Genomic DNA, 27,971 nt, shown 5'->3' with positions numbered 1-27,971 from the left:
ACATTTTGCTTTAGTTTTTCTTAACCCTTTCTTGAAAACTTGTAGCTTCTAGGTTTAAAGCATATTTTAGATTACAGTAAAAGATTTAGGGATAACCTCAGTCGGGATTGTGTTCCCTTTGTTTTCAGTGGTTTCTCTATCCTGTGTTCATAGGTGCAGCAGAACCGAAAAATTATTCACAACATTCACTTTTTCCACATTTTTTAATGCAACCTTATTCTAAATTGTGTTAAATGAATATTTTTCCTCAAGATTTCACACACAAATACTATGACGAAGTGGAAAATAGGAGTCTTTTGCAAATGTATTAAATATGGAAAACCAGAATGTACATTTAGATTTACAGTCTTCACTTTTTTTTTAGTTATTTGTTTTAGTCCTTGGTTTTGTAGATATCTAAGGCTGAAAACAAAGATATTCACAAGGTGCCAGACACAGTTTTATGAACGTAGAACATTTGGCCAGTAGGTGGCAGTATATAGAGAGGCGCATTGAGGTCCAGTAAAGTGGCTTTCCTACAATAACTTCATCCACAAAAAACAAGCCGGGTTTTGAACTTATACACTGCTGTGAACGTTTTGGAAGAACGGGTCAACTATAATGAGAACTTCAGTGTAATGTGGTTTTTCCTCAGGCTGTAGAGAAGTGTGTACTTGTTCCTAGAGAAGCATCAAGCAACCTGTCCCACTCTACTCGTTTTATGAATGGTGGAAAGGATTTGGTTGAGACATTCCTTTATACTGTAACTGAATTTTCTACTGGTTAAAATCAAAAAACGCCCAATTTTATGTTTCAAAGCAATTAATCAGAAGTTAGTTGGTACTGATGGTTGGAAAATGGGGTGAAATGTGTGAGAGTATTTGGGAGAGAGTGAATCAGTCTGTGAGATCTCTGAACTAACTTTTTGCCAGGTGGGCCAAAAATCCTCAACGTAAAAGTAATTGCAGGACACATTTTTATTTTCTAATTCAAAAACAGGGATCCTTTTTTTTTCTTTTTTTTCTTTTTTTGTCTGAAAAACTACATTTTGACGGACATTGCAAACAATGGTTTGAAGAAAAGAAGTGGATCTGCACTATTTTAGCAACAATAAGAAATATGTCACTCCTCAACACAAAACTCTTCTCTTAGCCAGATAATGGGACACCAATGTCTTCGCTAGTTTGCAGTGTTGTTTACAGTGAAATAAAATGAAAGCAAAAAAAGTTTATAAAAGATTAATGCTTCTGTTGTTATTACAGGAGGAAAAGATCCAAATGAATTCGCATTTATTCCCGGTTGACATTTTTTCCCCTATTGTCTCGTTTACATGAACTGTACATTACATAATTCCTTATTTAGATTGGTCCAGCCTTCAAAATGATTACTTTTCGAACAAAATATAAAAACAGGTGTCTTTTAAAATGTTCTACTAGTTGGCCATAGTTCTACTAGTTCTTAGTATGATAAATAATTTGATAGTTTCGGTTTGACCTGGAAGTATGCAGTGTGAAGCGGGCGGTGCCGTTTTTCTCCATCCGGTGTGTTAGAACCTTTTCACGGCAGACGAAGAATGGAGAGAGTCGCTAACGGCTGTTAGCGTGAAAACCTCAGCAACAAGGAGAGCGCAGGAAAGCCTCACATGAATCTCCCCCAGCGCTCGGTTAAATTGGACCTGAGCGGAACACGAGCGGACTCCTGGTCGTGTGTGGATTTATCCCCGTGAAGGTGAGCTCGTTGCGTTTTGCTCGCGCGGAACCAGGAAAGGAGCATTTTTTAAAAGGTTTTAAGCTAATATTTTCGTTGCTAACGGAGCTAATTTCCTTGTTGCGCTCGGTCCAGCTGTCACACAGCCATCACTTGGTTGTTTTGTCGTTAACGACCTGTAAAGAAATATATATATTTTTGTTCCCATTTAAGCAACTTTGTTTACAAGGGAAACCATGAAATATTCCTGCTGTGTTTTTTTCTTCTTTTTGTTTTGTACACAGAGTATATTTATACCAGAGCAACCTGTCGCTAAGTAATGTTTTGCTAACGTTAGCTACACGGCTTATTATTTATGTTTAATGTTGAGAGAGGCTAAATTGAGTTCGTCCATGTTTATTTCGTTCACTGCTCGGTCTGGCCTGCCTTTATGTTGGACTGCCAGTAATGGCTTTGTCCGGGACCCAGAGGTACACAGCTGCCAACACGTCTCCCTATTCTGGACCAACCGCAGGCCTCCTTAGATCGATCATCTTCATTTTTAACCTCATATTCTCCACGACTGAAGTGTATTTTTACGCCTTAACTGCTCCTCTGCTCTAGATTAGTTTCGCATAGACACCGGGGAGCTCTCTTGATCAGCACATTTCTTATGTCTTGCATTGAAACACTGAAGTTTTGTTTTTCTGACTTCTCTGTTTAAATGCACCTGCACATTTCCTTTGCTTGTGGTCAAATGTTGCATCTCGACCTACATTTCCTTGTGTGGTTACACAGAAAGACTTTACAGCAGAACCAGCAAAGCATAAGACATTACTCACCTTGTTGCATTTTCTAAAACACTGGATTAGAAATCATCAAAGCCAGTGTTAATTTTGATGATCATTCAGGATCAGTCATGATTTCATTTTGCTGAGTGTTAAAAATATATATATACATTTAAAAAAAAAAAGCTAAATGAGTCAAATCTAAATAAGATGAAATTTTCACACTCACTTTGTTACAGATGTATAATATAAACCGAGTACTCTAAGCTAAATGATTATTTTCTGCAAAAGTGTGTTGATCACTAAAATTAACATTATAACATTTGTTTATATGTAAAGTCTCCAAGTGCTTTGGGTACAAAATATTACACCTTCTAGTTATAATGGAAATATCTAAAAATAGATTGATTGGGTAGCACCCTTTGAATTTCCAAAACACGACATTAAGATTTCTTTCTTTCTTTTACTGTTGCTTTCATTTCCAAACAGTTCCATTTATATATCTTTATGCATCTAGCTGACCAGCAGTGTGCAGCAGGAAGTGTCTGATTCTTAGCTGCTGGCCAAAAGAAAACTCAGTTTCCTCCTTTGGCGTTTCTTTAAAATGACTTCAAACCATTGAAACAGTAAGATAAGGAAAAAATTCCAAGTTTGACACTAACTTTTCTTTTTTTTTAAAGCTTGTTGCTTGTAACCCGCCTGTGCCGAGTCAAAATGTTTGGTCTAAATGAAATAAATGTCAAAAGTTATAAAGTTGCGTAATTATTTGTAAAAAAAAAAAAAAAAGTTGCAATACTCAGATGTGCAGAGATGCAAGGAAACGATGAAAACAATTCAGGACTTTAAAATGTAACGAAACGTTGCCATTTGGAACCTTAGACTTTATTTTTTACATCTGGATCGCTAGAGAAGTCGGCTCAGGCATCTGACAAATCTTAAGTTGAAGACAAAAACTAATTAATTAATGGAACGAAAGGGAGAACGTAGAGAGTCTTATTATAATATATATATTTTTCTTAATCCAATGGCAGTAGCTCTTCAGCACATTCAGAACACTGATACAAGTGAGATGGAGGAATTAATGGCTGCCATCCCGTTGTGTGTTTTTCCTGAGACATTTACAGTTTTGGCAGATTGTGTTCTCAACCATTTATGTAAACGTTTGCTTTAATAAGGTTTAGACGTGTTCATTAGTTTTGATTTGAAAGCCAGATTGAAAAAAACAAAAGTTCTTCATAAACGGAGGTGACCAGGTATTATGTGGCTTTTGAGAATCGATGTATATTTTAGTAATCAGAGTCTAAACAGTGATAAGTTAGTTTATTCGAAATGAGAGGCAGCTGGCACTGCCACAGTGGGGGTCTGCGCTGCTGGCAGGCCCCCCTCAAACGCTGATCTTTCCACTTGAAGGTTAATCACTGCTCTCTGAGCATTCATCGTTTTTATTAAAGAGAAAATGGGTCACAAAATATTTATGATAAATTCAGTTCAGCTGAAAATGTTTAGCTTTTTACATTTGTTGAAGTTTTGAATCAAATATTTGCTGTTTTAAAAAAAATATATAGTTTGAGAAAGTTAACTGCTATATTTAACTCAAGCAATGCGTTTTGTTGCTGATCATTGCTGTCATAATGTTCTATTATATTTTTACAGTCCTTTGCTGTTTTAGAATCATAAAATAAACACTCTCGCTGTCATTTTCTTTAATCAAATAATATATCAATTGGCATATTGATTTGATCAACTCAATGTAACTGCGTTGTATTATGAACTGTATGTGTTTTAATCAGATACTATTTGAATGTATATTAAGCTGAAGTGAATTTATTTTAATGCATTTACAAAGAAAGAATTGTTTAGAATTAGATGGAAATTGGAGCTTGTGAAAAAGCTAGTAGAAGCTGGTAAGACAGTATCATTATGTACAAGGAAACATGAAACGTGTCCTGTACTGACAGCAAGGAGGAAGCCATTGCTCCAAAGCAAATACAATTAATTTCAGACTTCAGTTTGCAAAGGGACAAATACCTTAATACCTGAGGACAGGTCCTGTGATCCGAGGACAGGTCCTGTGATCTACCAAATGGCCAAATGGGAACGCCATCCCAACTGTGAAATATGGAAGTGGCAAGTGCTGCATTTCATAAAGTAGATGAAATCATGACAAAAGAACATTATGAAGAAATATTGAAGCAACATCTGAAGACATCAACCAGAAAGTCGGAGCTTGGGGGTAGATTGGTCTTCAGTTGGACAATTACGCCAAGTAAACAACCAAAGTGGTTACAAAGTGTCTTAAGGACAAAACGCGCACTTTGGCTCCAGCAAGCAAATGTGAGAAGCTCGTGGAAGGAAACCCAAAATGTTTGACTCAAGTCATACCAGGGTTCCCTCCAGAAAACCTGCTGAGCCATGTGGTAGGAATCAACATATTTTTGTATTGAAAAGCGTTAAAAGTTACAAAAATTTGGAGGTGCACGAGCAGGCATCATAATTTGAAAAATAATAGCGTGTAGGGAGGGTGCAGTTGGTGCGCACTGCCTCATGCCCAGTACAACACGTCAACTATAAACTTGGCTTAATCTGTCTCTACTGTATTAAAAAAAAAAACCCTATTTAAAATAAACAAGTAAAGCCTGGTGGCCTGCCAGACTTATAATACCCTTATTGTAAACTCTGCATACAGATTAAGATGATATTCCCTAAACAAATTAATATAACCTTCTGAATTCTAAAAAGAAATCTAATTTGACATTTAGCAAATAGAAATAACTCAAACTGACATAAAAACAAGAAAGGTTTGGTCTGATTTAACTACAGACTGCTGGATAAAACTTACTCGAGTCGTGGCATTTGCAAGTTTCTTACAGAGATTATAACTTCTAGAATCCACCAGTCGATAAAAGGTCAAATCAAATGATTTCACGTGTTTTCCGTCTGAGGAATGCATTTTTCTCTAAGTTCAGCCAACTTAGTGCGGCACGCAACACGTCCTCACTTTGTCTGGAGACGTGCTGCTTTCACAGGGACGAAGGCCGGGGATTCCCCACCTCTCATCAGGGATCACACAATCCTGCTACACCCTTCACACAGATCCAACTGAAAGAGATGTTCAGCACAGGCAGTTTCTATTTATAGACACCTGCTTGCCTTCCACGACACATCAGTTCTCGTCTTGTAAATTTGCATGTCCAATCAGTTAAAATAACATGGGAAAGCCACGGGAAAGATGTTGCAGGTTTTACCTCGTCTCCACGGCAGTCTTCTGGTCGGGCATGTCTGGGCATGTCAGATCCAGAGTGACCGCAGCATTGCTGGGCAGATGAATGATGCATAAGCATGGGTCGGTGTGATGACCTTGAGTAACAAAAACACAAGGGTGTTGTAGCATTTACACAAATATTTGAGACGGGAATGCAAAACAGGTCGTAATTACTTGTTTAAAACAGAAAAGCAACAAATCTTTCCGTTAAATTCAGTAGTAGACTTTTTTACCCTTTTTCTGGGCTTCTACACACATCCCTAAAAATCACTGAAGCTGTTCTCTTCCTTTATAAACACAAGCAATTATCTCTGTAACAACCTTGCAGCTGTAAAGTGAACTGCGGTGTCTCCGATATAATCGTGCGGTGTGAACTGAATGAAAGCGTTTCGAGGGCCCGGCTCGTGTGTGTGCGCGTGTGTGTGTGTGTGTGTGTGAAGATGAGGGAGTTCTTCCTCGGTCGCTAATCAAAACGCTAGGATTAGAACGGCCCACAAATCATTATTTGCCCAGCGGAAGCCGTTGCAGCTTGGCTCTGAAAACGTATTTATTATTATTATTATTTTTTTTTATTATTATTGTTGTGTTGTTATGCTCTCGGCTTTATGTAATAGCAACGGAGCTCTGTTGCCCTTGAGAGCAAACGGGCTGTCTTTGATGCTGAGATCTGTGCAGGCAACACTGAGCATGAGTCATCCAGAAGCCCACACACACACACACACACAATACCTTCAGCATCAGCTTTACCATACTCAGGAATTATGCCATTGTATTCAAAACAGTTTGTGTTTTTTTTCACACTGAATTACTAATAGGTGTTTAAAATGCTTCTTTTTTTTGTGAAATGGATACTTTTGAGCAAAATCAGAATGTTTATTTTGCTGGAGTAGACCTAAATAGATGGATTTTAGCACTATTGACGAAACATAACTTGTCATTACATAATAAAACACTGAGCTGTCTTCATCAGTGGTAATCAAGCGATTTTTAGATCTGCAGTCGAGTGGAGGTAGACGTGGCTTTATGTAACTGTTGACATAATACTCTCCTCTGGCATTGTCCGCCGGGTTGTAGCTGTGGGTGGTGTGTGTAATGCCTTTGTGATGATATACTATGCCTTAAGCTTTGTGTTGATGCTAAAACTGCTCGCTGTGTTTTCTGTGACCACTGTGACTTGATCGCTATCTCTTAAGGACAGCAGTGCTTTTTTACGGCGAACCGCCGTTGACCTATTTTCGCAATCTGCGCTTGTTTTGAAGGTTGTGAATGAGTCTTTTTTTGTTGTCGTTTTTAAAACCGCTTTCTTTTCTAAAAACAGAAATTACAGAAAAGGTTGTCAAAAAGTGACTTTTGTTTTAATCATGACAGAGTATAAGTCAGACCAAGAGAATTTTTGTTTAATTGCGAATATATATATATATATATATATATATATATATATATATATATATATATATATATAGTCATATCAGCAGAAAACAGATTTTTTTTTTATCAGAAACAAAACAACTTAAAAATTACAAAGACCACTCGAACACCAGTCAAACCGAGTCTACCGGACTGTCAGGTGTGGAAAAAAATTGATTGAAAATTATAATCGATATCGTCATCTCATTTATCACAGTTGCATATTCTTTTGATATTGTGCCACCTTTTCTAAGGTTCGTTGTTTCTGGCTTGTTCCTTATGGCTTAGCGTTGTCACTCTTCAGACCAGCAAACTGCTGAAACTGCTGCTCTTGTTGAGATGATCGTCCTGTTGCTCCTCAAGTTGCTTTGATTAGCAGCACATGGCTGCTACTTTCCCTCCTGAGTCCTGTAGAAACAGCAAGGGTTATACTTACTTGTTTGACAGTTTTTCTACTTAATTCAATGTAAAATAACAGAACTGGCAAAAAAAAAAAAAAAAAAAAAAACAGAAAGATGACGACGTGGGATCTGATGGGGTATTTATGTTTTGTTTGTTTTAATTCAGCCTGTCCAATACAGAGTTATTTTGAACATTGAAAACTCTGTACGTTCTTTTTAAAAGCGTCTGCAGACACGTACTAAAGGACAAAATGATCTCCTTCATGGTCCACTTCCTGTCTGCTACTTTACTGGAAGACTTACACGTACTTCTAAATGAATTCTGCTAAGAAACCCAGTTCTGTTTTTCTGTTTGTTTACACATACACCTAAATGAAAGTTCAAAGCTAAGTAAAGAACATGGTAGTTAAAGATATGTTAAAGCTGCTTCCACTTCCCCGTTCCCCGAATCTGATGGTTTCTTTCCATCAGATTCTTGTTCTTACTTCCTTGTGCTGTTTTGCCTGTCTTTATTTTTTTTTTTAGTAAAAACTTAAGTGAAGTTGTCTTTAAAGAGTTTTTTTTTTAATATACTTGCTTAGTTTGCTATTCTGGTGTTAAGAGGTCATTGCACAGTTTGCTTTGTAAATAAGAACTATCCTGGTAGGATTGTCAAGCCTGGTTATTTTTTCCTACAGTCTGGTTTAGATTTATTTATTTTTATTCTTCATTCTGCTATATTTCATAGTAATAATATAAATTAAGCCCTTTCAGACCCACATATCTGAGATCTAACCTGTCCTCTCTGATTTTATTTTTCTCTCCAGGTCTCTACCTTCCTTGTGTGACAGATGTCGAGGCCTAGCAACTGATCGAGCTGAGAGGGTGAGGTCGGGGAGGCCCGCGGGTTAACGGCTCCAGCTTCTGGCCCATGAGAGCGACTGTGCCATCCAGGTGCCACCAGTAACCAGGGCTGTGGCTGCTGCGGTGGGCCCGGCCCAGGAGGCCTTCTTTCGTGCGTCACTCGAGGCTCCCGCTGACCAGTGCTGCGGCACGCCATGGATCAACAAAGAGAGAAATATGGCGAGCGGACGACCAGAAGCACCAAAGTTAACCAGGGAAACCGGAGTGGACACCGACCGTCGGGCTCCTCCAACACCTCTGGCGTTCTCATGGTCGGACCTAATTTTCGCGTGGGGAAGAAGATCGGTTGTGGAAACTTTGGGGAACTGAAGCTCGGTACGTGGGGTTTGAATCTTTTCTGAAGTGACGCTGAACCGAAGAGAGGCTTGTGGCATTAGTTACTCGTGTCATATCGAGTTAAAAATTCAGAAAATTAAAAGCAGTAAAAGCTTAGTTAAAATGTTGTCTGGTTTTCTTTGGGCTTGGGCCTAAAATCAATGCTAGTTGTGTCGACTCGGTGTTGGTCTGTTTGGATTTTTTTAGGCCCGATCTAAACTCTATTTCTTAACTCCATTTTGCTTTTTTTCTACTTTCACTTGTGCCTGTACACAAACTCTTTTATGCCCATTTACTTAAATATGTATGTGCTTCTTTATGGATTTAATGATTAGAACATAAAAAACGTGCTTAAATCTCTGGTTTTGAAACTAAATATGAAACGTTCCGTCAAATGGATGTAAGTGGGAATGGTCTTACATCAAACCATTCTGATTTGATGTTAGGTCTGGGTGAAATGTCCCTAAAGTAGCCTTAATAAGTGTTAAGATACAGAATGGTGAAGGGGAGAAATAACTACACTCAGATGAAATGTCCGATTTTTAATATACTTTTACTTTTCTGTCTTATTTTAGGTAAAAATCTGTACACAAATGAGTATGTAGCCATTAAACTGGTAAGTCCTCTGCAGTTTAACATTTTACTCATTACTACTGCTGTGCATGAATTTTTTATTTTTTTTTATCTTCGACTCTTTCCATTTTAGGGGGAAAAAGGTGATTTATTTTATTTAGATATGCACTTGGTTAGAGATCAGTTTTTGCGTTGATTAGCTTTCCTCAACAAACAACACATCAAATACCTAAATATGTTTTTTAGTAATTAAATGTCGTAACTAAGAACTCACACTATCTTTTTGGCATATAGTTCAGTGCATTTCTTTGTTCAATAAAGATGAGGGATATATGTTTGGATTGAAGTGGAGATGCTCTTGCAATCTTTTGATTTTATTGACTTTTTTTAAAACCACTAGATTAAAAGAACCTGCAGTAGACTTTTCCTTTTTCATGCATCTTTAGTACAAAGAAAACAAAAATGGAATTAGACAAAAACAGAGTCGGACCTCAAGGAAAACCGACAGTCAGTATAAAGAGCCTAATCAATGCGTCTTGTTTTATTTGGAGTTTTTTATGTGTGTGATTTTTTTATTATTTTTTTTCCACTATAAAATGAATTTAATCTTTTACGTGCACGTCATGTAGGAACCAGTGAAGTCGAGGGCCCCACAGCTACATTTGGAGTACCGGTTCTACAAAAGCCTGGGGACCACAGGTGAGATCAAAGATTTGGATTTAATTCCCTGCTGTGTTTATGTGTGTGACTGCATGATAATGATTTCATTGTTTTGGAAGATGAGGCCAGAGATTGCATCATTTCCACAACAAGTGATTACACATCTCTGAGCAGATATGGAGCTGGTTTAAGAGCTCGCTTTAATCTCCCAGGATATTGTGTGCAAAGAGTGCATGAAGTCCTACCTGTGTATTTGCGCTGTGTGGGACAGTGACCTTTAGAGATGCCTTGTAGGGATACAGTTTCTTTTATTTGAGTTGAAGTTGGGCTTCTTATTAACCTAGAAAAGATATGAAGATTTTATGGTTGACTGAAACGTAAGACCGCCGTTTTAAAGACAAATGATCAACCCAAAGGGAAGAGAATTTTGTGTCTCGCTCGCCTCTTGTTGTCTCCAGCTCAGTCGGGATTAAAGGTTTCTGCCCTGTGCCGTCTTTTCTGATGCCTTGTTTCTTTTCCAAGGTTGCCCAGACAAACCCGTCTGCGTCCAGCAGAGACACCGTTTCCTTCCCAACCATTCCTAATTAATCCCGGTCATCCATTCAAATTCCCTCTAAGATTTTAAACATGAAAAGCAGGCATTGATTTTCAAACTTGTCTGCCAAGACATACTCACAGTACAGCACATTGAGGGTGCTAATCATAAAATCATAGGTGTCTGTTGTCGAGTACAGGCTGATGTTTGTCAGGATCTCCAATTAGAATAATTTTAAAATGCTGTGATCCTGATCTGAAATTAAGTATTAAATTTCAGAAAAGTTTAGTTTTTAGTTTAGTTTTCAACACATGCTGCAGCTGTTAGCATATTTTTTGAGGACAACTAGAGTGCTGCTGGTTAATCAAAAATGTTCATAAACCTCAAACATGAATGATTTTTTTGTCTTCTTACATTATTAATATGTGTATAATTGTTTGACAAGCATATAAAAAACCTACATTTTCCCATAGTAATTTATTATTCTTTCTGTTAATGAAAATTTGACACAAACAACACTAAACTTTCCAATAAACATAAAAAAAATAATAATCTGTGACCAGTATGGCCACCCTTCTTTTCAGTAACAGTGATAGGCCTTTCAGTCATGGAGTCAGTCAGCTTCTTGATTTGTTGATCAACTTTTCTGAATGGACTTTTATGAAGTCCATTCAGAAAAATTGACTTTTTCCTTCACTCTAAATTTTTACCTGTGTACAAAGGTTTTGTAGAAGTACTCTCTATGTTTTAATGGGAGAGATTGGAACTTGTGCTGACATTCTATATTTTGCACAAATCCTATTTTTATAACTCATAATAAAGCAGTTTTTTTTTTTTTGGTTATTATAATTCTTTGGCCTCAAAAGCATAATGTGTCAGTTTTAACGCAAAAAATATATAGAAAATCTGCCAACATTAAATAAATATGTCTGTCTGAAGTTTGATTTATAAATATCTAAACTTATTAAAAAGTAAAAAGGCCTCAACAAGGCTTTAAAGCTGTTGGTTAGTTACGAATCATGATGAGATTTTGGATTTCCGCAGGTCCACATGATAATCGGTCTGGGAGAATAATGGCTATTGTTTTGCAAAAGGCACAGACTGGAAAAGGCCAACTGTGCGGAAACCCATTAAATATTTAGCAAGCAGGCCTTGCCTCTCTTAGCGCTAACCCACCTCTGTCCTCTCCTCCAGATGGGATAATGTGACCTCATTTCGTCTTGGCTGCTCGCTGTACCACATTCCTCTCAGGCGAAAGGGTTGTTTGCATCTGTGCAGGCGGCGTTTTTATGAATTTATGCGGCTTTACTCTGACCCTCTGTCAGGTGTTGTTTGCTGATGCGTAACCAAATGTCCCTGGGTATTAATGAGGATGATTCCATCACGCCGTAAGAGTCGGCTTTCAGTTGTTCAGCTCAAATCATACGGGAAGAATGATGAGGACGGTGATGTTTGAGGAGGAAAGCTGTTTGTATAAGGGTTGGTTTACACAGAGGAGGTGTTAAAGGTATTATCTCTCACGCCATGAAACACTTCACTCTCTTAAAAGTGAACATCTCGTTCTAGAGATATGAAAAACTTGGATTGGATAAACATGGGAATGGGCTTTCTGTGGGATTTCAAGCCACACCTTATTGTCTGCTACAAATTAGAGTTCCAAGAACATAAATATAATTTTTAATGAATTAAAATCACAATTGATATTGAGAAGAGAATGGGTAAAAGGAAGATGCTCTGCAGAACTGGGAAGAATCATTATCCTGTGTACTGGGAAGTATCTTTACTCATCATGACAGTTTTTTTCCAAACATTGATGCTCACGTCATCACTGATGTTTGGTAGCTCACAAAAGCTTGACCAGCCTTGTTTTAAGCCTCTCCACTAATTTATAGCGCATCTTTTATCTAAACCGTTTCTAGGCGTCCCGCAGCCACCCTGGGTTTAGATCCACTCATTTCTGCGGTGCAATTAACAACCCACAGAAACTACATAATGGCAGAGGATGCAGCGCAGCTGCCTTTTACATTCCCATGCGCCATCTACTGCCAAGAATGCCACTTTTCACAATTCATGCCTAAAGCACTGACTGACAAATGGAGGGCCGTTTGGATGTCTGTATGAGTAGAGTTCCAATCTCTGACTCTTGAAATACTTTAAATCTTTTTTTTAAGCCAATTCCAGTTTCACTTGAAGAACCATAAAACTAGCTTTGAAACTTCTACTGGTCATTAGAATTCATTATTCATATCAGAGTCAGGGGCAACGTCACACTGTGTGAGAGCCGCTGCTGTAAAACAGTTGAAATATTTTGAAAAAAGGGCAAAATAGTTACATAAATGTTATTTCTAACTGACTTTGGGTTTTGGTTAGCATTAGCTGGTCAATAATCTCTGTGTGCAATCCCGAGAAGATGTAAATATCTGAAAAGAATTTAGTGTTTTGTTTTGTTTTTTTGCAAAAGTTAGCATTCTGCACTCTACTACATTCTGCTTTACCATGTATCTTTCTTCCTTTTGTTCCTTCTTTCTTTTCTTTTTACATATCTGGCAGAGTGGAACTCAGAATTGTTGTCCGAGTGCAGAGGTGAAGCCCAACAGGTTTATTTTCACAGGCCTAGCATTGCGGCTTTCACAGTGATCCCACTTGATATATATGTAATTGAAATTGCTTTGGTTTCATTTTAAATGTAGTGGGCACAAAGACGGAAAAGAGAGGAGAGTGGAAAGGTGGGGAAAAGGTTTAAAGGGAAACGAGTAGAGGTGAGAAAGTCGGAAGTCTGCTCCTACACCTGCAGAAAGAGGAAAAGACAAAACTGAGAAGTCATGGCAACAAACAACATTTGTATTAACATGTTATAATAAAACAAGTTAATACAAGATGTATTTAGTGGCAACTCCACCCCTGACATGAAAGACACCTGATTCACAACATTCTTATTTTTTTGCTATACAACCTGGCAGCTCTCATTACGCCGCATTCAGTGATCAGAAAAAGATCCTATCGATATGCTTCTGTCTGGTCAGGCAATAACTGAGGCTCATGAAACTAAAAGTTGACCACCTGATCACCAGCCACTTTCTCTGTGCATCTTCGTATGTGAATGTGTTGTACTTTGATGTGCTGATTGTTGCTCCTCTGTCAGACGATTTACATATTTTTAACACTTTTTAAAATCAAACTATCTTCTGAGCAAAACTCTTATGCTGCATCAAAAACAATGTGCATCCCTCACTTTCCAGAGCCGATTTCCCATGATTGACCACACCTTTGTTCGATAAGCTTTTTAAAATAAAATGCGAGCTTTTTTTGAACTTTCTTGGGAAGACACTTTTAATAGGCGCTGACTGGCAGTAAGAAGGAGCAAACTTTGAGTCATGCTTCCCTGAAGCCAATTACCAGTTTGACCTGATTTCCTGTTCTTTGAAACCACGATGCAGTCAGGATGACAGCCTCCGTTCGAGTCACAGCATCTCTGGCTGCATGCGGATCCTTTGTTAAAGAAGAATAACTTTAAAGGACTTCACATGGAAGCTGCTCCAGCTTTTTTTTTTTTCCTTAATGCTCTTCTGAAACAAAGAGCTTCAATGCCCAGAAGACCACCATGACAAACAACCCAAACAGAGTAGTAAAAGGGCCTCATCTCTACCATCATTATAGTCACATTAGACTGCCCACTCAGCAGTAAACTGCTCATTGGCAAGTAATAAAATAAGAGACGAGATGATGAATGCATGAAAATGTGAAGCAATTAGACTGAGTGAAGCTTAGAGGATATGATCGTAATGGGAGTTTGTGCTGCGAGTCTGTGAAAAGATAATATTTCATCTGTACCACTAGTACCCTCAACCCAAACCCTGGTGGGACACCATGTCAGGTTAGGGCGGGATGTGCCTTTAAACAGGTTCTGCTTCGTCTTTTCTGAAGTCTTCGTGTCATTTCACTTCTCCAGCAGAGGGAGTACCACAGGTTTTCTACTTCGGCCCCTGTGGGAAGTACAATGCCATGGTCATGGAGCTGCTGGGGCCGAGTCTAGAGGATCTGTTTGACCTTTGCGACAGGACCTTTTCACTGAAGACCGTCTTGATGATTGCAATTCAGCTGGTGGGTACCGGCGCTGTCGAACAAGTTGTTGTTTTTCTCACTTGGAGGACGCTGGAATGTTTTCTGTGGCTGATCCCGCTTGTTTCTCCCCACACCAGATTTCTCGAATGGAGTACGTGCACTCTAAAAATCTCATCTACAGAGATGTCAAGCCCGAAAACTTTCTCATCGGAAGGCAAGGGAATAAAAAGGAGCACATCATCCACATCATCGACTTTGGCCTAGCCAAAGAGTACATCGACCCCGAGACCAAAAAACACATTCCATACCGGGAGCATAAGAGCCTGACTGGTACTGCCAGATACATGTCCATTAACACACACTTAGGCAAAGGTAAGACACCGCCAAAGCTGTGTTTTTGTTGGAGTTTGATGCAGGGTCATGCTAGCACTCAACTTTCCCCCGTTTTGTGGTGTTGACTTATTGGGATTTTATACAATGAACACAAAGTAATGCTAAACTTTTTAAGTGGAAGGAAAAAAGTTTCATGGTTTACATTATTTTTTTACAAATAAACATCCAGAAAGCGCGGTGAGAATTTATATTCAGCAGTCTCTACGTTAATATTTCTAAATTTATACACCAATACGTAGATCGATTGATAACTTTACAGTATGTTCACGCCAAACGCGTTTTAAGCGTCAAACGCATCTGTTTACATTCAAAGTCTATGTGGAATATTGGATGTTTCAAACACTCAAAATGCTTCAAATTGTGCCGCGCTAGATGCTCAAAACGCTCCACACAGGCCCTCGACGCTCCTCCACAAAGACTTTGAATGTAAACCGGAGGCGCCTGACGCTCAAAACGCGTTTGGTGTGAACCCACCATAAGGTTTAGTGCCTTGCCCACGTAGCAGGAGGAAGCTACTACTACTCTACCCACAGAGCAACAGTCCTCTGTCAAAACCTTTCTAATATTGCATTGCTTCAACTTCGCAATCATGGATTACTTTGTGTTTAACTTTTCACATGAAATCCTGCAAAAACACATTAAAGTTTGTAAATTTAACCTGAAAAATGGGAAAAAGGTCAAGGTTTACTTACCAAAGTCCTATATGTCGAATGTTTAAAGCCTTGTTTTTTTGTAAATGAAATGTAAAAATGAAAAAAAATAATAATAATAATAATAATGTGTTCATACAGAGCAAAGCAGACGAGATGACCTGGAGGCTTTAGGGCACATGTTCATGTATTTTCTACGTGGGAGTTTACCTTGGCAAGGACTAAAGGTATGACGAGGGCATGGCCATGTCACCGAGTCTGTGGAGAATGTTTCGTATCTTGCTTAAGAAAACATTCATCATTAAAGAGAAACGCATTTGATGTATTGGTGTGTATATTCAGAAGTTTTTCCATTTTTACCATTAGAAGTTGATACGTTGTCTTTTAAAAATAACTAATAAAATGTGTCTCTACTTTGTTGCCTTACTTATTCATAGAATAATGTCAATAAATGAAATAAAAACAAGACAAAATGTTACTGGGATTTTTACCCTTCACACTAATTAAATACATTTTGGACACTTGTTGTGATCTCAAATATTTGATCCATAGACGGTCCAGATTTGGACTTAGTGTAGGTTTTGTAGACTGGAACATGGTGGAGAGATGTGCAGCAAATTATTCACAATTCACCTCAAGGAATTCAGTGGGATGAAAGATCCCACATTTAAAATGTGCTTTGAGTTTTCTTTTCTTTCCATAAAGAGATTTCTCTAGCATGTTTTTAACCATTTTGTGTTATTCAATAAAAAGTTAATATTCCAGAAAATAGAACTGAAATGTTCTTTTATGATGTTCTCATTTATTTTTAAATTTTTTTTTTTAGGCTGACACCTTGAAAGAAAGATACCAGAAGATTGGTGATACAAAACGAAACACTCCTATTGAAGTCCTCTGTGAGAATTTTCCAGGTATGCTGCTGCCGATGAGTTTATGAATTTACTTTGATTATTTAAAAAAATAATAATCTTTGTAATTCTTAAAATGAAATAGTATTTCCTAGAAATGGAGGAAATATCAATTAAGTTTGTTTTAAAGCTTTCTCTGTGAAGATGACATTCGTAGGTCTGTCATAAACTTTTGCTAGACAGTAAATTGTCTTTAGCATTTTCAGGTAACCCATGTGAAGCTTCTTTTTTGTTTCCTTTCACGCAGAGGAAATGGCCACCTATTTGCGGTATGTAAGGCGGTTAGACTTCTTTGAAAAGCCCGACTACGAATATCTGAGGACTCTGTTTACTGAGCTGTTTGAGAGAAAAGGATACACGTTTGACTATACTTACGACTGGGTTGGGAGGCAGATAGTAAGTGAGCCCTGTTGTTTTTAAGGTTATGCCTTAAATAGGTCAATCCTTGAATTCGGCTCATTCGTTCCTTTCCGCCAGCCCACGCCGGTGGGATCTGTCCATATAGACTCTGGTGCCTCTGCGGTAACAAGAGAGAGCCATCCTCACAGAGAACGGCCCTCGCAGCACCCTCCGGTTCGAAATCAGGTATGTTTCAGAGCAGAGAGAGTCGGTTCCAGTAAGAACATGGGAAGCTGTTTAGCAGCTTTACAAAGCGATGTGCAGGAATATTGAATCAAACCGGCCTGATTTGATCTTTTAAAGGGGCAGTGCTGTGTGTTTTCCATTCATATAGTGCCATTTCACAGCGTAATCAATTAACCATGTTACCTTCAGCTGTTATAAAAATGATGTACATATCAAATGTGACTATAAAAAAAATGTTACTTCCTAATGTAGCACTTTGAAATCGGGCCTCTGTCTCTAAAACTTTCTGAAACTCCTCCTTCAGGAAGTCATCACATCATTACTCCTATGTTTAACAAAAGCATTGTTACAATAATGAGACAAAAAATAAAATATATAAACGTTGAAGTGGTTTGAATATTTTCGTAAGGGAGTCTGAAATTACCTTTTTTTGAGGAGCGCATTTTAGTAACTTTTGTGCTATTTCAAAAGATTTTCATCCATATGTGGGTGGCTGAATTTCTGTACTCGGTGCAATTCGAGCTGCAAGAGCTTGTTTTTTTTTTTCTTTCCTTTGGCTTTAGACTCAGGCCTTGCTTAGATTTTTTTTTTTTTAATTTTAATTCATGTTTTTTATTTATTTTATTTTTTTTTTTACTATTTTGTTTCCTTCCTCATTGGTCATGCCGCTTTCGCATGGTACCTTGCTTCACACACCCAAATGCCATCTTTTCTAATGCAATTATTCCATCACCTTCACCCCTCCTCCCCTCTCCCGTTGCACCCCCCACCTCACCCCCGAACCCCACTTCCCCCCTCACATCACTATGGCAACCCCCGACTCCCCCGAGCAGACGGCAGGCTCAGACCGACGAGGAGCATGGGAGGTGCAGCCCACACGGCAAGCAAACTCTTCCTATCTGACCTCCCACCTGGCAGCGGACAGGCACGGGGGCTCAGTGCAGGTACACACCCCTTACCCGATCAGCCAACACCCCCTGCCCCCACCACCCCCACCCCACAGCCTCCATGAAGTCAGATCTGTCTCATAAAGTATCCCAGCACTTAAAATGTAAACACAACGATTCCCTGCATAGTTGTCTTTCTTATTACATTTTTTTTTATTTAGAGTTTTATGAGACTTCATGAAGTGAATACAATATTTTTGTTGTCGTCTTACATCGTAGCTTTGCATTTTATGTGAGACAGATCTACAGCGTTTTACTTGCTTTACCCCTGGCTGGGAAATGTTGTTTTCTGCTCCACCGTATGCATGTGATCTGGTGCCACCCACCCCACATGTTCAAAGAGAATTTTCTTCCTTTTTTTTTCTTTGGCATCTGGAAGCAGTTTTGCATTTTGAGCTCTGGTTTCTACATTTAATGACTCTGAGTCTGAGCACTTCTTTTATAAAATCAGCACACTTTTGCATGGCAGGATGAACTGGCTCTGCCAAGGAAATGCATGCTGAGTATGGTTTGTTATGCTCAAAGGGCGACTCTGGCTATTGTTTTTATTATTTATTTATTTATTTATTCATTTATTTATTTATTTATTACCTTAACCTGGTTTGCTCAAAGTGTAAATATGTTGAGGGCAAATGAGAAATTATCCATAAAATTTACTTTAATTTTAGGTGCAATTAGTCAAGTTTAAATTTTTAAATTGATTTAATAAAATACAGTAAAGTAGGCTTTTAAAAAACCTACATTAGTATATTTTTAAATAAATTATTACATTTTCATTTTGGATTTGAAAAGCTGTAACTTTACAGTAAAAGACACCTTTGAACCGCTAAATATATATTTTCATTGTATTTCGGTAATTCTTTGAATTACAGAGATTCATTATGCACTTCAAACAAAGTTTAGTTTAATGATACTTGAGAATAACGAGTACAGTACTTTTTTCTGTGTAGACTTCACAATTTGAGCTACAAATATAGTTTGATAACTCTAAATAGAGTTATTTGGGTGGAGCTTTTACCTTTCATGTTAAAATCTTTGCTCACTGTTTGTTTAGTCGTGTTATAAAATGCTTACCAGCATTTACCAGGTGTGTTACTTAACTATAACTTTAGATTGAGCATTTTATTGGGCTTCTACCCTCCATGTTGTTTGGGGAAGAAGACTCTTGGAAATGGGCTTTGAGACTCTAAACCAGAGCTGAGCTGCTGAAGTGTTTGTGTCTCGTGTTGTTTCTGGCCAGCATTATTGGGTGAAACTGTGGCAGTTTCAAACTTTTAATCAGAAGTAACACCCGTCTTTGATGCAGGTGGTCAGCTCAACCAACGGCGAGCTGAACGCAGACGACCCGCTGGCTCAATCTAACACCCCGATTACACCTCAGGCAGATGTGGAAGTGGTCGACGAGCCCAAGTACGTATCCTGGGCCCTCTGCGCCTCTCTTCCATGTCCTTCTCTTGCTTTCCTCCTTCCAGTCTTCCTCCTTCTGTACCTCTCTGTGGTAATGTTACAGCCCAGACCTCTTGCTATAGTCTTAATTTACTGAACTCGAGTTTCTCTGTCACATTATCTCAGTGAATTTCTCTCAAATACTTACATTTGGTGCAGATCAATTAATAAGATTCAAGTTTCCATTGTGGTGCTGTATGTAGCCTTTACTTTAAATACAGTAATTCAATTTGACTAAAAAGTGCTGTTCGTTCCGCTTTAAGATAGCAGAATATCCACAAAGTTTTGCTCACAGTTTTGAATCCAACACAAAATAAAGGGATCATATTATTATCCCCATTTAGGTTTAGAAACATATGTCTCCAAAAACAAAACAAAATGGCACTAAGAAAGCAGCTGGGTTTTTTTTTTTTGTTTTGTTTTGTTTTTCCACATATTTGAGGAAGTGCTTTTTGAAACATGTTTAAGAAACAGGAAAAATGCTGATTATTTTAAACAACTGGGATTCTGAAAATAAATCAGCTTAATGGAAACACTCCAATTTCAAACAAACTCACGTTTTTCAATCAATTTTTGAGCTAGGATAAATTAGTCTATTTTACGAAACTGCAATGGAAACGCTTTTTTTTTTTCACATCACATATGTGATCAACGACTGGATGTTTCCACTGACGGAAAAGACAAAGACGACAACAGGAACCATAGTTTATTTATTTCAAACATATTCACAATTCAAACAGTAAAATATATATTTTTTGATAGTCTGTTTGGAAAGGAGGAAGGCAGAAGTGCAAACTTATTTAATCCTTTCTCCTATATATGGCTTTTTTCACATTATTCTTTACTTCAAGTAAGAAAAGAGAAATATTTACAGAAAGTAAACTGAATAAACAATTTAATGTAATTTAGACTGACTTACAGTGGGGGCAAATGTTTCTTTTCATTATTAAAGACATTTTTAATTTCTTATTAGCCTCATCATATTGCTGTTGCAGGCATCACCTGCATGATGTGCATTCTTTTGTACGTTTTTTGTACTTCATGTTACAGTGAAGTAGATGATTGATCACCTTTTAGCAGAAGTACCAACAGAGACATAGATGAGGGGATTTTTCAGTCCTACTGAGCTGATCACTCCTTCCTGAGTTCCTGCCTTCATTCTCAGGAGACAACCATCATGACCAAACACCTTCAGCAGAGGTTTCTCCCATTTATTCAGATTGCAGGTCTCTGCTTTGCTCACACAAATCTTTAGCATGATGGCCGGCTTATTTAAGGCCTAATCATATAGTTTGTTTCTGGCCTGCGATTAGAAACTACCCGTAATAAATGTAAATGTGGTGACCGAAGCAGCTTAGCTTTGTCTTTTGAGCCGGTACTGTCTGTACCCATGAATAATTAAAACTGCACGTATGGATGGCTTTTTGACGTTTTATTTATTCATGAAGGAAAATATCATGAATGCATAAATAATCTCACGTGGGTTTTGAGGTCCGTTTAAAATAGTCATTTCCATTAGCGGTGCTTTGATTTAGACTTTTCTGACATTAATTAGCTTGATCTTAATGTCCAAAGTTTCATTTCATTTCAAGAACCATCAAAATGACTATGGAGTTGGCATTGTAAACTTTTCTTTGGTAGATTTAGCCTTCCTGTTGATTTTTAAGTCTGCTGCTTAAGCAGTAGAATGAGCTGCCAGCATGCTTCTGTAGAAAAAAGTTTCTTCTTAAATGTCTTCATTTGTTTCTGTTTCAGACTTCCTGAACAGCTCACAGATATTAAAAACAGCTAGTATGGATTCTTCTTCTGTCAGTAGCAACTTCCACACTAAAAACTATTGTAAGCACAACGCAAGTGCTGATGTGGAGTGCGGTTTGCAAACCTGAATGAAGCTAATTTCTCAACTAATCTTTCAATAATTAAACTTGAATGTTTTTTGCTTCATTGTATCACCATAGGATACAAAGGGTTGTGCTTTAAGTGTGGATCATCTACAATCTTCATTTTCTGTTGGATTCAAAATTTCTGCCTGTAACAAAAAAACTACAGCAATGTTTTCCTCTTGTGTTTAGAATTTTTTTTAAAAAATAAATAAATAAAAATTGGTTAAAACTAAACAAAAAACTAAAAATTGATACCATTTAGGAAATATAATTGAAATGCTCGAATCAGGCTTCGTAACTTTACAACTGCTCTCTTAGACATTTAGGAATAATAACTTGTTAAGCAATATGCTTGAAACAATTGATTATGTAAAAAATTATCTCTATATCTCAAAGTGCAGGATGTTTTCTTCCAATCAAATCCAGTTTTTGTACTGGTGTTGGTTTCTCTTTTGTTTTTATGCCCTTCAATCTTTTGTGCAAATTGAGACCTTCAGAATATGAGTGTAAATTTGACTTTAACTTAACACACTAATCAGTTCAGCAGCATTAAATAAATCAGATGGAATCCTTTTCCTCTTCTAATTCGTCTTTCCCTCTGTGTCCACCTGTGTTGTGTTGTGTGTGTGTGTTGTGTGTGTGTGTTGTGTGTGTGTTTGGCGTTTGTGCGCCGACTCCCATCAACCTAGTCCTACTGTATTAATCTACCTTTCTTTTCTCTTTACACTCTTTCTTCTCTCTTCTTCTGTAGCTGCGTGAAAATGCTCAACCTGTGGTGAGTCCCTCTCTGCTTGTCCACATCATACTCATGGGACAGGGAGTGGACCGGCCTAGGCTGGGCCCAGTGGAGTTACTCACTAAGTTTAAGCAGACTCTCACTGGTACAATACTGCCTTGAACCCAAGTGCGGTTTTCTATTGTTTTTCCAATTAATTCAGTCATTTTAGCAATAAGTTAAGTAGTGCTTCTTCTTTTCACGATGATGTTGGAACTAGTGGCGGATCAAGGCAGAAATACTAAGCTGGTCTTTCTATTAGGCTTCGGTAGCTTCTTTACAGGCTTTAAGCATTTGTTTATTGGTTTTGACATTATTTATCTAAAAGAACCCAGTCACTGTCCTATGTCTTGTCTCTGTGTGTTCTTACTGAGCGCTCAGGCTCGCCATGTCTTATGCTTTTCATGTGCTTTTCTTTTAGCGCATACAGGGAAAAGTCGCCCTCTCTTTCCATGTACAGGTTTCGCTCAGTCAATGAGAGCATCTTTGAAAAGTCGAGGTCATTTCAATCATTTGAATCAAAAGGTAGAACCTTTAGTTGCATTACACAAACAGGAAGTGATCAATCAAGCATTTGGTTCTGCTAATTTCCTATTATTATGGAAATTAATTAGGGCTGCAACTAATGATTGTTTAAATAATTGGTTGTTCTGACGATTAATCTGATCAAAATTGACACATTCTGCAGATTTTTCATTTAACCACTTAAAGCTTTTTTATGCAATATTAGAAATACATTAAAAGATACAAATAAACAAATAGTTCAATGTCTTTTTTTAGATAAGAAAATAGACATTGTATTGCATAAAATGTGTTAATATGACTTTCCTTTAGTGTACACTTGAGTATATGTAGCATAGGATGCATCTTCAGCTAAAAAATCTCCCAAAAACATCTACTTGACTTAACATCAGAAACATAAGAAAATCTATTTATTATTTTGTGCAGTTTTGGCTGAATTGCTGCTCCGAGTGTGGTGTTCTTTCAGAAAACGGCTTGTTTTTGAGTCTGTATAGCCCAGTTAGCGATTAATCGATTTGGAAATTAGTTGATGATTATTTCGATAATTGATTAATCTGATTAATTGCTTCAGCCCTAAACCTAATATTCAGTTTTTGAAAACCAAACAAAAAAATACAACCCAATACTTCCGCCTGCTGAACATTTTGTCCATGTGTTTTGCAAATATTCTGAGTGCATTCGGTGGTGCAAGCTCAGAATATTTGGGCGGGATTCCTTTTGCATGAATTAGTGTTTTAATGCTTTTTATGTTGGTGTCTGGCAGCTCTCGAAGCACCGATCCCAGGCAAAGTCCACAGCTTTTGATTATCCACCAAATTTATGAATTGGCTTTTCAAAATAAATGGCACTTTTTTTTGTACAGTTTTTCCTTTCACTCAACTTTCCATTGATGTTTGAATACAACTCTGGAATAAATTTCTTTAGCTCAATGACTATTTTCTGTAATGTCAATTAACTTATTTTATGAAAAATAAATGCACATTTTAGCACTTTCTGCATAAATTTCACATTTTGGAAGAAATTTCTGAAATAAATGTCACTTTTTGAGGATATTCTAATTTATTGAGACGCACCTGTACATGAAAGCCTTGGTAGTGACTAAGCGTCCAGACGCACAGTGGATGCAAGTGCTTTCTTTCACCTTGTTCTTGATGCTAAAATGATTTTTAAGCCACGGAAATCTTAACTCTTCTACATTGTAGCAGCATTTCTAAGGCAACCCGCTTCCTCTGCGTCACGCGTTGCCGCTCGTACGTTCGCGTTAACGTCTCTCCTGTTTTGTCCGCAGGTGCTGCTGTTTCTTCAGGCGAAAACGGAAGAAGAACACGCAGAGGCACAAATGATGAGCCGGGGACCGGAAACGAATCGTTCCTCATGTCCGCTTACAGTCGATTGTGATTTCAGAAACCTGGATGATCCCACTCAGAATTAAAGAGGGAGTCTACTGAAAGATTCTGATTGAATTGTTCTCGGCCAGGACCGCTTTGACGGGGGTGGGGGGGACAAACCGTGGTTTGTGGAGATGTATAGGAAACATGTCTTATGATGGGAGTCTTTTTTTTTTTTTTTTTTTTTCCCTCCACTCTAAGTTATATGGGATGTTTTACAGGTCAGGCGTCCAAGAAATGTTTTGGGGGTTTTTTCTCTATGACAACCAAAATGTTTTTCTCTCGTCATTGTTGCCATATTTCTTTCTTTCTTTTTTTTTTTTTTTTTTTGCTAAAGTCTCGTGTATGTTTTTTTTTTGTTTGTTTTTTGAGAGAGAGGAAGAGAGGATCTTCCTGTGGAATCTCGCCTCCATTGCACCATCAGGTCCTATTGTTTCAACGTGATTCATCTTGCCACGCCTCCTCATTAGTTTGCCAACTCGTTTTATTTTTATTTTTTTTATCTTTTCTGGATCATTTCTCGATGCAGGACAAGCAGCTGAATACACAAAGGCGAAAAGGAGTATTAACAGTCTTTCCAGTTCTCACAGGATGTCCCGTCGTTGAACCGAAATACACTACAGTCCCTCTTTTTACTGTTGGCGATAATGAGCAGCGACCTGATGTTTCTACATGGGGCTTGAAGGAAAAATAAAAAATAACAAAATAAAAATAATGCCATTTACCACTCTGTTGCTACTACTACATACACACTGAATGTATTGACAGATGAGCGAAATGACTGGAGCATTTCTATTATCTCTCCAGTGCATGGGAAGGAAGTTGCAGTTAAAGAGGTTTAACGAAATTAGTTGGGGGTTTTTTTGTTGTTGAAAAAGAAGAGAAAAAAAAAACTGAGACCAAAAACTGAGTTCAGTTCAGATTAGGAAGGGTTTCCTGGACTTTGTGACCACAGCAGACATCAGACGATGCCACCCTGGAAGGACAGTATGCTCTGGAGAGTCACCGCCTCTAAAAACCGCTCTGTCCAATGCCTTAACCTCCATCCACCAAACTCGACTGACCGCCGCGTTGTTTCGCCGCTTTGGATAGCAAGTTAACAGCATGGTTGTGAGATTTTATTATTTTTATTTTTTATTTTTTGGTCTGTGTGTGTGATTTCCAAACGATTAAACCCAAAGCAAGAGACTGTTTCGCAGCCATTAAAGGCCGGCCACGGCTTTTCTCTTCTTAACACGGATATGTATTCCCCACGGATAAAGGACAAAAAAAAAAAAAAAAAGCCAAAACCCAAGGCGCTCCCCTCCCTCCAACGCCACCACCGCCCCTGTGCTGCAAAGAGATGTTTCGACGTCGGGGTCGCCGCTCGAACCGCGGCTGAGACGGACAGAAACTCGGCGGCGGAGGAATGCCTTGAAACAATATCTCACCTTGCCTATCATAACAGGAAAAAAAAAAAAAAAAAGAATTTCATTTGTTTTCATTATATGCTAATGTGAATTCTGTCTAATGTAATTTTATTGTTTTTGTTTTGTCGTTTTCATTCCAGTTAGCCATGGTTTTTATAGGGAAAGAGATGGGGGGGGGGGGTTAAACAAAACAAAGCTTGATTATTACTGCACTACATTTGTTTGACCCCGGCTTTCCCAGAGGAGACCTTGCCTTCTTAAAAAACAAAACAAAACAAACAAAAAATCCACTTTGAACGTGCTTATTACTTTAATTGTAGCTGCCTAGTGTGCTGGTTGGGGGAGGGCTCGTTCTTCTTAGTTTTGGTGCCATGGCCGCCCTCCACTCAGCCCTCCGGTCCCTCCGCGCACAGACACCTTGTAAGTGTAAGATGAAGCGACACTCGGTGGAGTGTCCGCTTCGGCGTTTCGTGGACCTGCTCCATTAGAATGTTGTAGATGAGTCCGTATGTAAACCTGCTTCCTTGTTGTATTTACACTGTACAGCCCGGTTTTTTGTTTGTTTTTTTAAGCCCCGCCCTTCTCAACCCGGCGCGTGACTTTCTCCGGGGAGCCTAAGTTATTATTGAAAGTACTTGAATATGTAAATCTATAGGAAATCCTTTTTTTGTTTTTCTTTTGTTTCTTTCTTCTTCTTTTTTTTTTTTTGCTAACGTGGAGTTACTTTGTTCGCAGTAACTCCACGTAAATGATTTAATGGGGAAACGATGGGAGAAGAAGCTATTTGAATGACCGATTATTCATTTCTTCGATCTGAGGTCAGGTCGTCCGTGGACAGCTGGATCCGTGTCGCTCCAGCGTCCTGTGCTAAAAAGATTTCCGTTTATCGAGATGGATTAATCCAGACTATTTAGCCTTCTCCGCTCCCAGCCCTGAATTCCCCCGCCGAGTGCCATTTCCGAGACTACTACTACTTTTACTACTAGCCCATGCCTTTTCCTGTGCCAGGAAAATATCGAGATGAATGTTTTCCTTTTTCACTCCATCCCGTGTCCTTGAACACGTCGCCTATCGTTTCTTTCTCTTTTTTTTTTCTTCTGCAGAGCAGCGGTGCCATACCAGGCGGTGTTTTTAACGACTCGTTCCGTCTTAAAAGTCCAAAAAGGGAAGGGGGCCAAACCCACCGCCTTGTGGACCCACTCTTACGTTTCCCTGCTGAGTTTGTGACGCAGTATCTAGTTCTATAGCTTCTGGCTGAGCTGGTATATATAGCTATATTATTCTGGATTTGAACTCTCTGGGTTTGTCTTAAAGCGACACACTCACCGTGAGCTCTATCTGCATGGCGAGCGGTCTCTTTATCTTAATGTTGGATCCGCGACACGAAGCAGCTTCTGCTCCTCGCGACCTTTTCTGTCTATTTTTGTATTTTATTTTATTTGCTACACATTCCAGTTTTGTTCCGACTGTTCATGTCAGTCAGGGTTTATGGCTTTCGTTTGTGTGTATTTGTGTACGTGTGTAAATCAAATCAAAGCAAATGAGCGCATGAATGGTCTTTTTTTTGTTCTCTGGCACTTTTTCCCCCCACCCCTCTTTGCTGTACTGTAGGGTTGTTTGATTTACTGTTTCTTTGAGGGAGAGGTGATATTTACTGCAATATTGTGCTGATTATTTGAACTGTAAATTGTACAGAGCCTCACAATTGTAGTCTTTGTTGGGAATTTCTATTAAAAAAAAAGTGATTTCTGATTTTTTTTTCTCAGACTGTGGAAAATCAAATTGTACAGCTCCAAGAACCTATCTTTCCCTCTGCGTTTTTTCTGTTTTTTTTTTGTTTGTTTTTTTAAATAGAGCTGTGATTAAGAGAAATCCTTAATCTGTAAATAAATAATATTGTGTTGAAATATGAATGTCACTTCAAAAAAATGTATTTGAATGAGTTAGTCAAGGGCTTCAAATATGAAGGACCCACCATTTCTTCTTTTTATTGATTTCATATATTTAAGTTGCAGAAAGGTAAATGGCCTTTTTATCTGAGATGACTGTTTTTTTCTCTCTCTCTTTGTTTTTCTCAGATTCATATGAAATGGTGTCTCACACATGAACCTTCTAAAAATCACTTTTTATTCCCTCCACACCTAAAGGGAATCTCCAATTTGCACCCTTTTTATGTAAAATAAAAGATCTGTCCACCTTTTTCAGTCTACTTGTGATAATTATTTTTTAGAAATTTGTGGTAAAGTTTTGTAAATGGATTTCAGCCTGCATATAATTTATTACCAGGGATGAACTCATAAATCGGTCTCGATTTCCTTAAGAGAGTGAGAGAGAGTCTGCTATGAGAGAAACTGACCTTGTGACAGAACTGTCTACAAGGTCACTGTTGCCAACTTCTCAAAAAAAAAAGTACAGTATCAGACAAAATCTGAATGTGCTGATCAGGCTTTTTAAAGATCGATGATCGGCATGAAAAGTGCAATCAGTGCACTTA

The 27,971-nt window shown here is 38.2% G+C and overlaps 1 protein-coding gene across 2 annotated transcripts; it reads left to right on the top strand.

Annotated features, from left to right (window-relative positions):
- Window positions 1-381: 381 nt before the first annotated feature.
- On the top strand, window positions 382-27,677 carry csnk1g1 (casein kinase 1, gamma 1). 2 transcript variants are annotated; one of them, XM_015012854.2, is made up of 13 exons: window positions 384-1,707; window positions 8,330-8,741; window positions 9,317-9,357; window positions 9,944-10,013; window positions 14,459-14,610; window positions 14,709-14,943; window positions 15,756-15,841; window positions 16,441-16,525; window positions 16,770-16,918; window positions 17,000-17,107; window positions 17,941-18,051; window positions 19,361-19,464; window positions 23,969-27,677. In XM_015012854.2, exons 2-13 carry the CDS (start codon window positions 8,561-8,563, stop codon window positions 24,021-24,023), a joined length of 1,377 nt encoding a protein of 458 aa, XP_014868340.1. In that variant the 5' UTR covers window positions 384-1,707; window positions 8,330-8,560; the 3' UTR covers window positions 24,024-27,677. The 2 variants fall into 2 exon arrangements, with proteins under 2 accessions (XP_014868343.1, XP_014868340.1); XM_015012857.2 differs by lacking the exon at window positions 17,941-18,051 and having other exon boundaries at window positions 382-1,707.
- The last annotated feature ends 294 nt before the right edge of the window (window positions 27,678-27,971 follow it).

The sequence above is a fragment of the Poecilia mexicana genome, unplaced genomic scaffold (assembly GCF_051168715.1).
Source record: "Poecilia mexicana isolate PSO_F unplaced genomic scaffold, ASM5116871v1 scaffold_3, whole genome shotgun sequence".
Classification (NCBI taxonomy): Eukaryota; Metazoa; Chordata; class Actinopteri; order Cyprinodontiformes; family Poeciliidae; genus Poecilia; species Poecilia mexicana.
This window is presented reverse-complemented; position numbering and strand designations above follow the sequence as displayed.

Bases quoted from the DNA above. Each gene is read 5' to 3' on its own strand.
- csnk1g1 (XM_015012854.2), top strand. From the start codon at position 8,561: ATGGATCAACAAAGAGAGAAATATGGCGAGCGGACGACCAGAAGCACC. The intron at 8,742-9,316 runs GTACGTGGGGTT...GTCTTATTTTAG, and splicing joins CTTTGGGGAACTGAAGCTCG to GTAAAAATCTGTACACAAAT. The intron at 17,108-17,940 runs GTATGTTTCAGA...TCCCCCGAGCAG, and splicing joins ACCCTCCGGTTCGAAATCAG to ACGGCAGGCTCAGACCGACG.